Source organism: Vidua macroura, chromosome 3, assembly GCF_024509145.1.
Source record: "Vidua macroura isolate BioBank_ID:100142 chromosome 3, ASM2450914v1, whole genome shotgun sequence".
Lineage (NCBI taxonomy): Eukaryota > Metazoa > Chordata > Aves > Passeriformes > Viduidae > Vidua > Vidua macroura.
Window position 1 is genome coordinate 60,762,117 of NC_071573.1, and position 18,672 is coordinate 60,780,788.

Here is an 18,672-nt window from a genome sequence, read left to right on the forward strand (position 1 = left end):
TAAGGAATATGAAACTATGCAATGTCCTACATGAACTCTGAAGGGAGGTGATCCTTCCTCTCTACACAGCACTGGTGAGGCCACACCTGGAGTGCTGGGTCCAGTTCTGGTCTCCTCAGAACAAGAAATACATGCACATACTGGAGCCAATTGTGGGAAGGACCACAAAGATGATGAAGGGACCTATGAGGAATGGCTGAACCAGCTGGGACTGTTCAGCCTAGAGAGGGCTAGGAGGATCTTGTGTAAATACCTAAAGGAGGTACAAAAGAGAAGGAGCCAGGCTCTGGAAAGAGTCAGGACAAGGGACAATGGGCACAAAGTGAAACACAGGAGGGTGCCTATGTCCATTAGATAACCTCTTTGACTGTGAGGGTGACCAAGCACTGGCACATGTCACAAAGTGAGGTTGTGAGGTCACTCTCCTTCCATGCAAAATACATCTTGACACAGCTCTGGGCAAACAGCTCATGCTGAGACAGCCCTGCTTAAGCAGGAACAGGGGTGGACAAGATGACCTCCACAGGTCGCTTTTAACCATCAACAGTCCTGTGATTATCTGAATGAAATACTTCATTTTATGTTAATACAGGAACATTTTTGTAGTAGGTCTGTCAGCCATGAAGTCTCTTTATATGGTTCTATTTTGATAGCTTTACCTTGGTAAATTTTTCCCAAGTGAGTACATTTTTCAGTACCTACTATCTGTGCTAAAATTAAAAGCTCAACCCCTGCTATACTTACAAAGGAACTACCATTCCCACATGTGATAGTATGTGAAAAGTCTTTTAAGCTGGGATTTAATGTAGCTATTAAAGAAATAAAAAGCTTACATCACTCAAATCTTTAATAGTGTTTTCCATTTTTAAAATAATATTTACTGCCAAACTAAAAAGAGCATGATGTACTTTTTACACAGATTTTTTTGTAGCAAAACCACTTTGAATACATTTCACATTTCATCAGTAAAAAAAGCATTCAGCCTTTCCATGTGTAGACATGTCACTGAAATAAATTACTCATGAAGAAATATCTTGCGGCAGGCTAGTAATTTAGGCACGATGTTGTGTACAGTGTCATGATACCCAATTATACTTTGGTATGTAAGATTAGAGATCATAGAGGAAAAAATAAGTCTTACAACAGACATGTGTAGAGAGACATTTTATTTCAAAAAATAGCAAATGTCTTAAGAACACAAACCAGTGAGTTATTAAAAGCTTCATAGCAAAATATTTAGCCAACTCTGTTACAATATATAGGCTTGAGGTTCTAACAGTTAACACTATGCCTCAATTCACCGAACAAGTAATGCTCCTGATACATAAACACTGCACAGTTGAAATACAGAGCTGAATATTAAAAAAAAAAAAAGAGAGAAGGTATTTTATCCTTGATCTTTCATAATCTAAGTAATTGAGAAATTACAACATTTTAACAAGCTTGATTATTTTTGGGAAAAGCCATTAAAAACAATTCCTGAGTATTTAGGGTAAGTGAATATATCAAATCCAACCAAATAAGACCAACACCCTGTTTGGGTGAGCCTTGCAGCTTTGAAGGGACATTCTCCAGTGCGGCTGTAATGGCAGGATCGTAGCCTGAACAGCAATGAAATACATGAAAACGTTCTGATATGCACATTCCAATTCTCCTTTTCAGCCTACAACTGTCAACTGTGAAGCTTGCTTTGCTGAGAAAAACATTGTTTTAAACTGTCCTTTTGCAAAATCTTGTAGTGCAAATTGACACAGCCAAGCCTTTGGTAAACCATCACACCAATAATTATGTGAAATATATAAATAAAAATTTAGGCAAGGGGTTTTCATACTATGTTAGTATACATATTGAATTGTATGCTTTGTATCAGTATTTTGAACACAGAGATCTAGTTATTTAGCATCTTGTTATTGTAATGAGCAGCAATATATTTCCATTCTCCATTACTGTCTTCACATGCAAGTTACAATATCATCTTATTATACAGCATGTTTCTAAAATCCTGTTGGCATTCATCATCTTTCTAAGATTTTAACTGAATCTTTGTATTTTGATTTTAAAACTGCTGCCAATCAAAGTGGTTTAGAGACTTAGTCCCAGAAAAAAATTCAGATTTCTTACTTTATATATGCTTTTCCAGAAATACAGGATTAAATTACAATGGATGTAGAAAGATTACTGTACAAAGCATGGTTAATAATTCACAACACTGGTGTTCAGCTCGATCAATTACAGTGAATTCACAAAAATGGTTTTATTATATCCACTCTTTTCTATCCGTCCACCCCAGTATGTAAACAAGTTTCTCACTATGACAATGGCAAGACTGTAGTTACTGAGATGTACTGCATGTGAAAGACAACACCTAGGAATAAAGCTCTGGATTTCACAATTCCAGTATGTGCTCCTGGTCACTTCCCATTCTAGACCACAAGACCACTGCTTTCAGTCTCTTGCAGTCTTTAAATCAAGAGAACTTACAGGCAAATTGAGCTTTTTTTCCTAATGCAGTCTCCTGGAGTCAAATTGGTGAAAAGTAACATGCGTATATAGAACAAAAAAAGATAGTGACTTGGGAATAATTGGAATCAGTCGCAACAAAATGATCCAAGCAATGACAATGTACAGTATTGCAGCCGAATGTTACTAAGACAAGAAAGTCTTGGTATTACAATGATGAAGATCTCTGTTCGCACAAGCCAATTTTAATGGGCTATTAAGCATTTGGTTAAGAACAGGCTTGTACAGTCCCACTGAAAAATGCTTTTTTAAAAAATACCATATGATATCTTCTAAATTGCAATTTAAATATTAAAATCTTGTTTCAGAAGTTCCTCGCTTCAGGTTGTTACTCAAAAACTCATCATGTTCAAAACTCAAATTATTATGAGATCTTGATATCATAAGAAGCTTTTCCTTATTAGTAAAGTCTTTCTTGACTGCTGCTTGTGGCACAAGTAACCTATCCATTGGGTCCTCCTTGTTTTCTAGTTTCATATAGCCTTTACTGTTGCTCCGGTCCAGCCTGGGCCAGCTGGGGTGTTTCCTTTGTTCAGCTTGGACAGTGAGCGTAGACGGACCCCTGTCCAAGTCCAGGGACTTAGAATGTGAAGACAGAAGATGCAAAGATGTGTTGGAACCAAACTGCTTCCTGGCAGCTCCAGGAGATAAAAGCTTTCCTGTGCTTGGTCCAAGAGTCATAGAAGATTTGAAGGGATCAGATGGAGTGTCCACAAAGGAATTGTGTCGTGGCAGCATGGAAGCTGCCGGTCTGTAGGATTCATTGGTATCAGTTAATGGAATGGCCAGAGAATCCATTGACAGATTTCTAGACTGACTCCTGGTGATCTCTGAGTCCTCAGTTATGTTGTCTATACTGGGTTCATCGATAACACAGTTATTCAGTTTAATTACTGGCAATGTGAAAGCACTAATGGAAGAAGATACAATGGATTTTGTTTCACACTTTATAGAGTTAGTGTTTTTGTCATCTGAAGCCTTGCTGGAGTGAGGGTAAAGTCCAAAGATTGAACCAGGCTGCTCAGACAGCAGAGGTGGCAGGAGGCTACTAGTGGTCCTATCTTCATTTAGGGTAATCTCATCTTCTTCAGCAGAACTATCCATTCTAAGATTACTCTTGAAGCCAGCGAAAGGCGCAACTGTGTTTGCAGCCAGCCGTGATGCACAGGAGCTCCCGCTGTGCTGGAGTTCTGCTTCCCCCAACAAGCCAGTGAAGGCACCACTCAGCTGTTTTTGTTCCCTGATCCTCAGGGTGTGGATGTCTATTACAGTGGAGTATATGTCTCTCATGTGTATTATTTTTGTTTCCTTGTCACGGTTTTCATGCAGAATGGCATTTGCACAAATAAAAATGAAGATTCCAATGCCCATAGTGAAAGGGCCCAGCATTTTCATCTTATCCGAGTGCACGTGCTGTTCAAAGAAGCGGAGTAAAAGGCTTCCTTGGCTTCTTGGGGTCCGGGTTTCATTTACAGATAGATTATCTTTGGATCCTAACACCTGCTCCTTCTGGGGCCAGTATCCAAGGATGGCCATTGCAATTCCAAAGAATGCGATAAGCACTCCCAAAACAAGAAAGAATCCTGATGGAGAATAGAGACGGATTTTGCCCCTGACAATTACCACATCTGTCCTGGGCCGGCGTCTAACGGGTTTCTTCTCCTCAGGAACTGGTACTCCAGCAAGATTTACATGTTGCTGAGATCTGGCAGAGTCTTGCCTTTTTAAGGCAGCCAGTCCTGTTATGACTCCTCCGGTTGCTATCATAGTTCTATATTGTGCCCTGGGAAAAAAAAAGAAGCAGAAATGTTGAGGCAAGCAAACGTTGTCTCTACAAAAATAAATAGCTTTTTGTTAATATGCAAATATTTCTTGATAATTAAAACACTCCTGACTATAAAAAAGCTACTACTATAGCTCCAGTTGTGACATAGTCGCAGTCTCAAGATTCACATGGTATCCTAAAAAAAAGATTTTCCAGAAGTCCTTTTTCACTGTAAATATAGATAATAAAGCTTCCATCAGTGATACAGACAGTAAAGCTGGTGCTCTTAGTGATATATCTGGAACAAAGATAAAATATCCAGAAGTCTTACCAGGTAATTTATCTCTGGACTGGTCTGCAGCAAAATCAATAATATATTATTACCCTGTTGATAATTTTAGCACTTTAGCTACTAGTTCTTTTTAAAACTTCTGAGACACAATGACTGTGACTACAGTCCATTCTACATTTCCCCTTCAAGAGATCTTTCCTGATAGATTTCAGCATATGTTCGTACATATTTATTACAGCATTTGAATAAGCTTTTATCAAGTCTATTCAGATTTCCTGAATCTCAGCTAAAGAATCATTTTTGCCTTTCTTAATAATGTTGATCCTCACATATCTCGATATTTTCCCCCTCTGTTTATTCCTTTTGGACTACAGGTCAAAAACCTCCATTAAGTTTTATCAGACAATAAATTTTCATAAATTTCAAATTAATAATTTCAAATTTTCTTAGTTTTATGAGGAAATTTTATTTCATTTTAGACTTATCTTGGTACCTGCTTGCCTGTTACATGAGAAACATTAACCAGCAAGGGTTTAAAAGAGAAAGTCATATTTGATAGTTTTTTTTATGAGCAAACTTAACAAATGGAACAGAACAGTTCAGGATCATTCTATTTTACAAGGTGGTTTTGACTCAAAAATCATTTCGTTGCTTAATTAACTAGTATTAGAATTAATGAGAGCTGACATTATAGAGTAAAATTAAGACACTATAAGTTAGGTATGAAAAAATTATGTCCTCTTTGGTAGTGTTATTATGCTCAGAGATAAAGAAAGGCTGACAGCCTGTTGCAAAGGAAAAGGCTCTGTGTCAAAGCCGGGGGCGGTTTAAGAAGCAAAACCAAAGTAGGACTGAATGAACAGTGGTGCTGAAAAGCAGAGGTAAAGCAAATTGGTGACTGCTTATCATTTACAGGCAGTAGTTTTCATCAGGTCTCTCAAACTTGTCATTTTGTTTTAAATTTTAGCAGTGCACCTCTGGGAAAAAAAAATATAGATCTCTTATGTTAGGAGAAACAGACAGACTGTGTTATTATATGACACTATCACAGATTTCCAACACTGCAAGTAGGTGTCACATAAGCACATCTACAAACAGCGATCAGCCCAACCCACCATATATGAACTGGATTAGGAAATTAATAAGGCATTTGAAATAGGTGGCCAAGTGGAAGGAAATTGGAAACAGCAATTCAGATGATAGACAGAGAGACTAACAACCTGAACTCCCTCCTTGCACCCTCACTATTAAAGGACGTATTTTCTCTTCCTGGAAAATCTTTCCTTTACAAAGGAAAGACTTGAAAAGGTCTAGGCTGATAAGTATACTGCATTTTCTGAATTTTTACAAGAGAAATCATAACATTATTCCAAAAATCTCAAAACTTTCACTTGTACTCTCAGGTTTCATAATCTCTCTGTGAATTTTCACACTTTGTAATTCATTTCCTTTTTGATGCTACCTGGACAATTTCCATACTTCAAATTAATGTCTTAATGCAAATTAATGTCTTGAATGCTTAATAAAAATATATTTTTAAGATAAAAAAATTTAAATACCCCAAAGAAAGTTATTTGACATTGACAGTCTTTCAAACTTTCTCATGTTCTTACATGTTTATAGGTTTCAGCCAAAACAAAAGTTCATTATTCTGTAAAACAATGTTTTGAATGTCTGGGCAGAAATAAACAGGACTTAGTCATTACAAATGATGCTGTATTTGGTCATGACTCAATTAAATATAATTATTTTTCTCTATTAAATAAATGAAGATAGTTACAGTACATCTTTACTGAAATGTAAAATCATTTAGCTATAATCTAGTTTGTTCCATTAATCTTTTACAATTGCCAGACCTTTGTTGTGAACAAGGAGTTTCCACATTCATGTGGTATTTTACAGGCACACACGAACCCACTCTGCTCCTTCTCAGGGCTGCCAAGGAAGTGTCCAGGTACAGCAGTTTACTGCTAAATTCACAGTGTGCCTGTTGGCAGGATTTGTTATTTTGTGTACTGTTCTGTGCTTATCACAGCTACCTGAACTGCACCAAAGGGTGAACAGAAAAAGCTTACATCTACTTGCTAAGTATTTTAAATATACCTCTAGCAAGACCTCCCCTCTAACTCCAAAAATCAGAGCAAATAAAAACATGCTTAAAAATTACATCTTGGGGTATCTTTCTGTAGAAAGTTCTTATTTGCAAATTTTGCAGAAACTGGTAAACCATATCTCAAATTCATTATTACCTATTACCTGAAGGACAGAAATGGAGATTTCTGAAAGTGAGAAAGAAAGTAAGATCTCTCAAGGCACACAGCTGGGTTCCAGACCATTCTATGATTCTGTGATTTCAGGGGAACATATTCCTCTGTTCCTTTTAACTGCATCAGAAATTGGGCTCAGGGGAGAAAAAAATCTGGCTGCCGAAAGATACAAGCTTATTTTGTACATAGGAAAAGTCTCTTTCCTATTTCTTGAGTTCACATCAATATTATTGTACTTTCTTTTACAGGAAAAATCACAATTAGGTTTGTAAATAATAATTTGTAATAATCCAATTTTCATCTTTTCCGCATCTAATAAAATCAATATTGTTAAAATACAAATTGGTATGAGATGGTTTCACTTCATGCTGACAGCTTTACCAAACCAAGTACAATGAAGTGCATACTAATACAAAAACCATATTTTAGAAAATACTGTATTTATAATAGACCTTGTAGATACATATTATTTATTCTGCAAATCTGTTAAGTTTTGTCACATACCAGGCATAATATGAGTGCTGCTCATTAAATGCTGCTTAAAATATAAATAGATTGGTGGAGTTCCACCTTTCCATCCCTGAAGGAGTCCCACCAGGAATCAGAGGACTCCCATGCCTCCCACTGTTAGGCAACAGGAGGACAGCTGGTGGATGAAGGGGAGTAGAAAGGGGTCCCTATTTGGGGAGGTAATAAAAATTCCTCCAGATCCCCATAACCTACCCAGGTGCCACTTCAGAACAGGTATGAGGCCCTGGATCTAGAGGGTCAGCCAGAGGACACAGAAGAAAATGATCTGCCCAGGGAGCCTCCCAATTCCACTTTGTCTGTCAGGCGGATCACCACCTCTGACATTAAGAAGAAAAGAAGGGCAGTCTTAGTGGGTGACTCCCTTCTGAGAGGGACAGAGGGCCCCATATGTCACCTGGACCCATCCCACAGGGAGGTCTGCTGCCTCCCTGGGGCCCAGGTACAGGATATTGCTGAGAGACTCCCTGGGCTGATTCAGCCCTCTGATTATTACCCACTGCTGATACTCCAGGCTGGCAGTGATGAGATTGAAAAGAGGAGTGTCAGGACAATTGAAAGGGACTTTAGGGTACTGCATCAAGTGGTTGACAGGGCAGGAGCACAGGTAGTGTTCTGTTCAGTCCCTTTGGTGGCTGCAGAGCACAGAGCAACTGGAAGGAATGGATTTCACAGCACATTCTAGTACCTCCAACTAACTTCTCATTCCACTGCTATTTAGGTCTCTTTGACCTAAGAGGCCACCACCTTAATACCCATCTTTCCTGACTAATGACCTGTACTGCTGCCAAGTAACTTTTTTTCAGAGATGGCCTAACTATTAAAAACCTAATTAATCTCTCTGTAACTATTATCAACTCTCAACTTGCAGTAAGCTTTAAAGCTTGAGGCTTCTACTTTAAATGCCTGAAAACTAATGCCTTATCTAATTTGTTCAACTATTTTGGTAGTATGTAAGTTCATACTTCTACCTACAACTTAGTCTTTTGAAAAAGTGCAAAATAATTTGAATTATACAGAGATCTTTCACTTAATTTTAAGTTCTTCCCAGTAAAGGCAGGAAGCAAACTTTTTTTTCCTCATTTATTCTTTGAAAAATGACTGACAATTATGTGAAATGATCAGAACTCTACATGTTATTTCCCTCTAGTTTAACTTGAAGTAAAGCTTTCTGAGAAGTTCAATTCTTGTGTATCAGCAAAAAAATTAAACATTACTGCAGTAATAAGTAGCATGTGAAATCAGAATCTGATTTCTATTACTGTAACATTTCCTATCTGACTATTTCAGCTTATTAGGAAATTTATTTTCCAACAGTATTTGATTTGTTATCATTTAAGTTACTAAATTTTGAATTTTAACAAGAACACAAATTTTAATATCAGGGAAGGTTCCTTTCACATTTGATAAACCTAAGTCCCAGAAATTAAGGAGCTGACAGACTGTTTACTCATAAAATGTTTCTCATAATCAAGAATGCAAATGACAAAATCATAAGAGAAGACACTGAGTAAACAAATTAATATTAAACTGTATTTAACACATCTATACTTTCTCTTTGATGAACAATGTATGTATCAATATGCTATCTCTGCATAGAAGTTGTCATCTGGTACAATCTGTTCTATTTCAAGGGTAAAAATATCCAATTTTATAGGCCCAAAGGGATTAATCATTCTGGTAGAGACAATACAGCAATAGCCAAACAAAGAGTAGCTTCACAAGATGCAGAGAAAACCATCTCAAATTACAGAGATGGTTTAGCAGCAGTTTTTTATTTAGCAGAGTTTAACAAGCAGCCCCCTCCAACAGCCCAGCACACCAACAGGACCACCTTAAAATGATTCTCCCTTCTCCTATCATAGCATTCATCAAAAAATGACCTGGCTGAACAGATTAAAAAACAAAGCAAGCAAACAAAAACCATCTTTTGCATTCATAATTGTTGGGTATTTTAAGTGCACTTTAATTGATAATAGGTGAGAAGAAAGCATGTGGAATATGGCACTAAAAATCTTCGTAAATTCAGCTGGTATTTCAAAGTCATGCTAGCAAAAGCCAAGGATGTGACATTTAAAACATTAAATCTTTGAAATCTCCAGGTGAATCCAACCCATTTGGGTTCAAATTCCCTTTAATGGTGTCTCTTTTAGGCTGTAAAGGGATACGCTTAGGGACTAATCACGCCCTTTAAACCTCCTGGCTGCCAATCAGCTTGTGAAAACAGGCCAAATTGTGCAAGCGGATTCACAGCACAAAAAAAGGAAAGGGAAGCTGCCCACAGGTCAGGCAAGGCAAGAGCACCAGGGTGTCCAAGTGGCAGCAGTAAGCACAAAGTCCACTGCAGACATTAAAAGAGAAGGTTCCCTAGATGTTGATAGACCATGCAGCTGTATCCAACAGTCTGTATTTGCTTTACAATAGTACCATGTTAAACAGTCAAATCTTTGCAGTCATAACTGAAAAATGAAAGCTTGCTATTAAGGACACATCTGGTGGGAAATCTGAAGTCTGACAGTGATCCAGTTATTTTAAAAATCTAGATCTGGCAATGGTTTTCAAATCCACACTGTACTGGCTAAACCAAGACCACAGGGGCCCAGCAGTTACCTCTGCAGAAACTGTGAAAGACAACTAGGCATGTCACATCAGAACTTCTGCATTGTCCTACCATACAAATTTGAGAGCTCAAACAAACTAAGAAAGGAAAATGAATTTTTAAAAAACAAGTCCAGGCTTTAATGAAAGTTACAAGATCTCATTTTTATACATGTTTTTATAATAATACTGTGTCATTTTGAAGCACACACAAAGGGTTACAGTTCCTTTCCATCAAAGTGAATTGGATGCAAATTTCAGTTGTGGCAGGTATTTGAAGGAGACACGTTGAATCCAGTGGGTATATCAAATGCCTATTTGCACTCAAATTCATTCTGTTTCATTAGTAAACCTGGACCATAGCACTCTCAATCATGATCATTATGACAGTCCACTGCCTTGCACTAAAGCACAGCAAGGCAAGTACAAGAATGCCTGGGAGTAACCTAACTTCCTAACCTAGCTTTCCTCAAGCTCTTATACTATCTGCATAACAACTCAGTGGAGAAGTTATAAAATTGCACCAAATCACAGCAATTACAATAAGAAAGCCTTGATCCTCCACTATTATTTGGAGGGGGGGGGAGGGAATGAAACCCATACCAAACCACCAAACTAGTCTAACAAAGTTATACATGATTACCATTAAGTAATTCTCTCAACTGGACAGGGATCAGACCTTTCTTACAGAGATACAACTGATGAATACCCAAGTCATCACAAGGATTTTGTTTCTGTTGGCAATAATACAACCCTCTATATCCTTTAGAAATCTTTTTCTCTGCTTCAGGGAGAAAAGGTTCCTTCCTTTATCCAGTTTGCACCTCTTGTGTGTGTCATTGTCTCATGTCCTAAGACCATCTGCTTGGTTCTGGCTTCTTGATCACCCCTCTGTAGGTACTGGGGGTTTGTCCTCCCAGAGCCTCCTCTTCCTCAGGGTTGAATCCCTGAAGAAGGATTCAGCTTCTCAGCTCAGTATGTTCTCAGAAGACGGCTTCAGGTCCTGGCCTCCCTGGAGCACCATGCTGAACTTGCTACAATCTGCAAACATCTTTCTTCACACTTTATTAATGTGAAGCTCGTTTTTTTGAAACCACCTGGGCTTTTATTTGGGTCAAAACAAATGTGAACTAATAACAAAGCAATAACTAGGGAATTTGAACAAAAAATTGCAAACTTAGAAATACTGATAAATATAATTGCAGGGTAAGGGAGGTGCCTGTTACTGAGATTTGGAGAGTGCTGGGACTCCATACTTTAAATCACTGTGAAAAAAATCCCTTTTGAATTACTTCACCACTTACCATATTTGCCATATACATTAATTATTCCAACTATTATGCCAAGGTCAAATGTAAGGTGAACATCCAGCAATACTGCATAAGGATGAATGCCTGAGCTGCTTATCCTCTTTGCTATTATTTCTCCTTCAGCTTGATCCTTTCAGTAGGTCATATATTGTAATTCTGTGCAAAATCAGCAACATTCAATATTGGCAGCATTACACAGAGCTCGTTAGCTACTCACAAAAGCACAGAACACACATCAAAGAGGGAAAGAAGGAACCTGAGTTTCTATATTTTGTTTTCAAGACGCTGCTCTATGACTTGGCCTAGATTTGGACTGCCAGCTTCTGCCTGGCCCAGTTGAACTCACTTTTAAATTTCCATCCACAACTATGTCTACTGGCACACTGCAGTAGAGCAGGTGTGAGTCTGGAGAAGTCGTGGATTTTACTAATGTAAAACTCATGAAACACAAGGTTGCTGCCAGGTCTCCTATGTCTACAACAGCTTCCCAGTCATTATAGAGTGAACAAAGCATGTTCTCAGGTCACGAAACACCTGTCTCACACAGCATAAACCCACCTGTCTCACCATGTGTGATGTCCTGAATTCCCAGCTGTCTGTCTCTATCTGTACCATTTTAGTTAAAGTCCTAGATTATGAACTAAGGAAACACAAGATCTCAGGCACTGCATGTACTTATTTGTGGAATGCTTACATAACCTCTGTATCCACTGTATTAAATTATCAGTAAATTCAGAACTGTAACGTGTTTTTGAAAATGTGCACCTATAACTTCTTTACTTATGCATAAAAATTTCCACTTCCTATGCACACATACATCACATCTTGTTCCAAAATCTATTACAGACCAACAGCAAAAAGCAAGAAGCTAAAAAAAGACTGGGGAAACAAAAATGGCAAGTAGCTTTATACTATTTGAAGAAAAATTGTTTAAAATGCAATTGATTAATAAAGTTTTTAAATTTTCTTCCTAAAGTAAAAAAAAAAAAATCCTCAGAATATACACTAGAAAAATAAAAACTGGATAACAAGGTTTTACTGTTGCTTTTATTTTCTTTCATTATCCAGTTTGTCAAGAGTTTTTCTACTAAAAAACAGCTAGGATTTTTTTAGCCTAAACTGAGCAAGGTGACAACTGCCCTTAATGACTGAAGTGACAAAATCTGTTTCCAAGCTATTTTAGCACTTTAGTTTCTGTAAACCCATTTTCTAGTGAAAATCAAAGGGAAGCAGATATTGGCTATTTAGCCAAATATTCATAATTATTTTAGATACTTTCATCCATTCAAATTATTAGCATTCATATTCAGATAGAAATACTGGCTTATATATGTCTACAGGTGAGAGAAGTAGACTTTATTTTAAACTTTTTATGCCATGCAATCTGTCGCTTTCAGTATCAACAGAAAGTAAAACATTTTATTGAAAATAATCACTTTATAAGCACAAACTAATTTAAAATGTGTAAAAGAAGCAGGCGGATATTTATGCATTCATTTTAATTTGGGGATTTTTTAGTTTTTATCTTTTAGACATCACCAAGAAGAAAAGGGAGCTTCTTTTAGAAGAAAGTGAAAATTTTGAGGTAATACTATAGCCTATCAACCCTACAACTGAAATCCAAAATGCATAGAACTAATCTAAATTGTGAAGCAATTGCAGAAATTGCAGAAAAATGCAGCTCAGAGACCAGTTATCAACCCCAAGTCATGAAATACATTTTATAAAGGTCTCTAGATGTTTCTGAAAGACTGAATGTGTAAAAGCAGAGTAAAGGATTTGTTCTCTCTCGTCTACTGCAAAGGAAAAGCATGACTGAACACTCCAGGGTTCAGCACTCCAGATAAGCTCAGATACGTTTCCTAATACAAAAAAACAAGGAACAAAACTGGAAATGTTAGGAAATAACCTTACTTTTCAAGCCCTATAATTGCTGCTTCTTCAATTAATACACACAAAATTTTGAATAAGACAGTGACTGACCCTTGGTGTGGAGGTAAAAGCATAGCAATGCTGGGGGGTGCTCTAGCTACCATTACACACTCACATATCATCCAGCTTAACTAGCAATATGTAACTTGATTTAGTCAGAGGCAAAATCTCCATCCTGGACACACACCTAATGTAGAAAACAAGCGGCTCTCAAGACCAAACACCATACCAATGTCCTTATCTGCACTACATGCTCAGTTAATCAAGTTAATTTGCAGATTCTAACAACTGCAATTTCCCACTGCATACAAGTCTAATGACTGTAAGATCAAATAGCACCAGGAACAAGATGGAGCAGGTATTTAACAGAAGGCTCAAGTAAAACCCCTATTAGATATGAAATCAAATCAATTTGCTCCACAACTAAGATGCCTGAGCAACACTTTCGCCCTGACCTAGAAAATACTTCCTGTTCTATAAAACATGCAAACTCAGAGGAGCAGGAGTTAGCACGCTGTGTTTGCTGTCAGAAGACCTTGCACCAATTTTTTACATATAAATAATGCAAGAGTCTAACTCTGAGGAGTACTTAGTTATCTATACCGTGTAATTGTATCAGAAGATCTCAGTGCGTGATAGAGGTACAAAAATTACATTAAGTGCTCAACAGAACTGAAGGACCTAGGACCAAAAAGTAACTGTGAAAGCCACAGACCTAGTCCTGCTACTTGTCCATTAAGCCTGGCAATGTAATTTTAAATTAGTGGCCAAGATACTTGTCTGGGAATTGAGGTGTTCCGAGTGCCAGGCCCCTCCACCAGTGGGAAACTTCTTTCCATGTAGTAAAGTCCATGCAAGGGGTCTTTAGAAGGAGAACTGGAATTTGGGGTCCCTGAGCACCCAGCCACAAGGTGTGAGCATTTATATGGCCAAGAGAAACATCTGCCATGGCACAACTGTGGTCCTAAGCTATCATTACCCTCACCTTGTCTGTCATTTCCTTCTGAAATTTCTTCTGAAAACACAGGTCAGCGTTAGGCTGTTTCTTACACTGAAGGCCTTCATGCAAGTTAATCTACTCTGCCAGGTAGCAACACGAATCAGCCCCTCCAAAGGTCTCTGTTGTTATAGCTAGCAAGGTCACAGTACCTGAGCTGTCACATTTAAAGACAGTTCCAGCATCTTAACACTAATTTTTGGTGATTCAGAGGCACAGGTGGACTCTCAATTACAATATCATTATATTCGTTCACAGGGGTAGAAAAATCAAGTGTATGAGGTTTAGGTTATCCTAAGTTAGCAAATCAATTAGGCTATCATTATATCACAGCTCTTATTAGGACACTAATAATGGAGCAAAAATTTTCTTGGGTCTCAAGAATCCCACAAAAATAAGCAAACTGGTTAGTATGATGCTATTTCCAGTATGTCAACAATAGTTTCAAATGCTAGATAAAAAAAGGGATAGTCAAGCACTATTTCACAGAGAATGGAAAACACAGGTCAAAAATACTTCTGGTATACCACATAGTCAAACTTTTTTGTCCATTTATGGATGACACAGAAATAAACTATTAGTAAATTAACAGTAAACCTCAATTATGTCTTCAACTGCAGACTAGAATGATCCTGCCAGACATCCACATGGGGGCATCAGTAGAACCTGTAAGCATCCACACTGCTACTCAGCCTATTGATGGGTAAACACAAGTTATAAAGTACACACAAGAGCAGCAGTTTCAAGACACAGATTACTATTTTACATGTGTAAAACAACAGAAATGTCAATGTGAAGCCACTTCTGTTATGCAAATTATCCATCACAAACAATTTCTTCCATAATTGTAACCAGCTCCATTATCACTTGCATTATAATAACCACTCTCTTTGTAGTACCCAAAACTAAGGGTACTATGAACAGAAGGAACCCACTGGGAGCAAAGTAACCTACCAGCAGTGAGATACTAAAAGAAAGACATGCTGAAACACTGTGGGCCAAATTTTGGGAATTGAATCTTAAGCTTTGGTAGCAGAATTCACCTACACAGGATACATGACTTGCAAAATAATTCCCTTTTTTCTTTTATCCTCAAAAATCTGTGAACATTATTGGGGGTTAAAGCCAAACAATTCCTTGGTAGTACATGGAGAAAGGTCACCTAAACAGAACAGAATAACTGCTACCTCCTCGTTTCTACTTGCTTCCAGAATGTTCAAGTGTTGTTCACACATGGGACTTCACATACAGCACATAACTTGTGACCCTTAAAAGGTCTGCCTCTCTCACCTCAGACAGCTACACTCCATACTGCTGCCCTACATTTTAAACATACACAGCTCATCCATGGGACCGAGTCCTCTGAAATGGCTGAACTGCTCTTCCTTCATTTTACCTCTATGAATCAACATATGCCTGTCCTGCTATTTTGCAGAAAAACACCTCCCTTCAGTGGTTCCAGTTAGACTGAGTTCCTAATAGAGAGCTTGTGGAACAGTAAGCTGCCAGGTCTTAGAAAAATTAGAGTATTTCTAGCACATGAGGACTGATCAACAGTAATGCTAGCTGAGGCATGGAGCCCTAGTTAAGGATGTATTAATGGATGCACTTCTGATAACATGCTGGCTTATCTGGTGTGTTGTGCATTTTCAGTGCCCTCCATTTGTAATGCCTATATATCTGTGTTTTAACATATTTGACCTACCCTGTAATTGCCCATGTAATTTAAAACATTATCTCAGTTGACTCGTGATCATGACAGATGTCAACACTGACTGATGCTAGCTAGCATTTTAATTTAGGAGGAGATAAAAACTATTATTAGCATGTATTATAGGTTGCAATTTCTTCACAAAGACTTGTAGTCATTTTTTTGTTCCTTGAGGTCCTCATTTACTTTATTGTTACGTCACCTTATGCCATTAATGTTTTACTTACTTTGCTTTAGCCTGGATATAGTCATTGTTAATTAAAGATATAAATATCAGTTTACATTAATGAATGTTCTCCTGACAAAGCCAGTATAATGTACAGAATCAAGCACTTAAAAATTAGGCACGTTTAAACTAAAGTGAATGCATAACCATGATTGTTTGAGGCACCTTGTTAAAAACTGTTGATCTGTGATACAAATATAGACAGCATAAAGAGATGATTCCAACAAGAAGTTAAAAGTCCAAAAGACAGAAAATATAGTTACTGTGAAATTTAAATTTCTGGCTTTAGAATCTTCTCAGATAATCACAGAGCATTTGTAGCTATCAGTCAGTCTGGTATGTCTAAATATTTAGCCAAATTTCTGAACACATTGCTGAGGAGAAAAGAAAGCAAGGGTCAGTAAAACTTAGTAGACTACTAAGTAGACAACAGATACAGTATGGGTTACTCTTCTTTCTTTTAGGAATCTACTGCAAAACTGCCAACTTTGTGTAAAAAAAACAGGATGAAGAAATTGGGAGATGGAGATTAAGTTGAAAGTATAGCTACAGGAAGCTGTCAGCAGCTCACCATAAAGTTTTCAGTTCAGAGTGTAGGGGAAAGAGTGAAACACAGTGACACATTACTTTTTTAGTAGAAGGCTAGCAACACATTGCCAAATTACTTCAAATAGATTTATTTAGGCAGTTAAAGCAACAAGTAAAAGCAACACTAAAATTATCTATGCATTTTTGAAGGCATTCACTAAGATTCACAGAAAATATACAGAACACTTTTTAACAAATCTTTATTTATGATTCCTCTTTTCTCACAATTGTGCTCAAAGGTCATAATTCAACACATGTTACTCCTAGAGGAAATACAGCAGCAGTGCTGTATGGAGTAAGAAGCAGCTTAAAAATATAGCAGATATTATGGAACAGTCAGGGCTGTCCAGATTAGTCCAACCAGAGCATGCCTGAAGTGCAACCAGTCTCCAGTTTGATGAGATGTTGTCATAATGTGCCGATTCTGAACACAAGTACTAAGCTCTTTCACTTCCTTATGAAAACTTCAAGGGCTTTGGTTCTGCAGAAAAGGCACTTCCTAGAAAACCATGGGTAAAGTAAATGGGTTAGACAGCTAGATTAGTGTGCATATGTATATATTTATACAAGAGTTCAAGTTCATTATGTGACTAAAATGTGAATAGAGTAATTACTACTTTAACGGTAATGAAAGAAGTGCAGTAACAGTACAGTAAGCCAGATGCCTGATAAAGTAAAAGGACAACTGGCTTTTTTTTTCTAAAACTGTGCCCAAGAATTAGCAGAGCAAATATCAAAAGAAAAAAGTTCTGTACAACTGAGCTCATGAACTGAGCTTGACATTTGAAATAGTGGCTGATAGAGCTGCAAACATTGAGGACCACACAAAGTGAATAAAGAGGTAGAGGAGCATGCAGAAAGATGAACCAGATCATGCAACTATGCACAAACAGCCTGGAATGTCAGAGACAGAATGTAATTTAACCAAGGCAAATGCCAAAAAAAGTAAAATAATAAATGCAAACATGCTAGAAAGCAAGGAAAAAAATCCAACCAACAAAGATACCTATGCAAGCAATAAAAAAACATGACAGATGATAATAAAATCAAAAGGGAAAGTAAAGAAAGCATCTGGTTATGAGAACTGTTTGATTTGTAGGAAATATGTAAGGTCCGTGGGAGTTAACTAGTCAGATACACTTGCAGCTTCTGGCAGATTTGGCAGCTGATCACATCCTCCAGGTTCAGCTGGAGGACAAGATTTTACAGAACAAGATTCTCCTTTTCCTTTCACATCACATCACTATTCTTTCTCTATAGAAAGGATCTACCATCACCTGCCCAGAGGCCAAAATAATCACTTCACTGGTGCTTTATTTAGACTTCTCATTTAGACTTCTCATTTACTCTTTCATTTTCCTTATCCTAGGGCATCAGTAAGACACCAGCAAGAAGCAAGAAGGCTTGCTGCAGTCCTCTCAGAAGTCATGGACTGCTCTATGCTTGTTCAGTATAGCCAACTAGCACAGCCATCATCAAACAGAGTGGGTCATAAGCACCCCAGCCTCAGACACTTACACCACCAGGTTGCCCTGAAACACATGCATGCGGCTTCTCAGGCTGCCTTGACATCCCAGGGTGTGGTTGGAAGAGAGGCACATCCCAACAGAGAGCATTCCAGGTTCCTGCAAACTCTGATGCTTCTGCCTTTCAAATAACTGTGAATTGGAGAAAAGGTTCAACACAAGCATTTGGCAATTTTTCACAGCTGAGCTGATGAGTGGGTGAAAGAATGGGTCAGAACAGAGGGCACTCAGCATTTCTGCTGTAGCTACTGAAAGCTAAATTCAGAAGTTGCCTACTACATAACTTGAAATATAATTTCTGGACTGTCAGACATCAGGATAGACCATTTGGTATTTTTCTTGTTACTATTGGCTAATGTCTATTTGTTGTAATGTTTTATTCAGTATTTTTGAAGGATCCTGCTGCAAACTG

At 37.7% G+C, this 18,672-nt stretch overlaps 1 protein-coding gene across 1 annotated transcript in view; it reads right to left on the reverse strand.

Moving 5' to 3' along the window:
- Positions 1-1,151: 1,151 nt before the first annotated feature.
- TMEM200A (transmembrane protein 200A) overlaps positions 1,152-18,672 on the reverse strand; it is a 52,129-nt gene continuing 34,608 nt past the window's right edge. Inside the window, exon 2 of the mRNA XM_053974649.1 lies at positions 1,152-4,303. Within this exon, the coding sequence (XP_053830624.1) occupies positions 2,812-4,287 (1,476 nt within the window). The 5' untranslated portion in view covers positions 4,288-4,303 and the 3' untranslated portion in view covers positions 1,152-2,811. The remainder of the gene's footprint in view (positions 4,304-18,672) is intronic.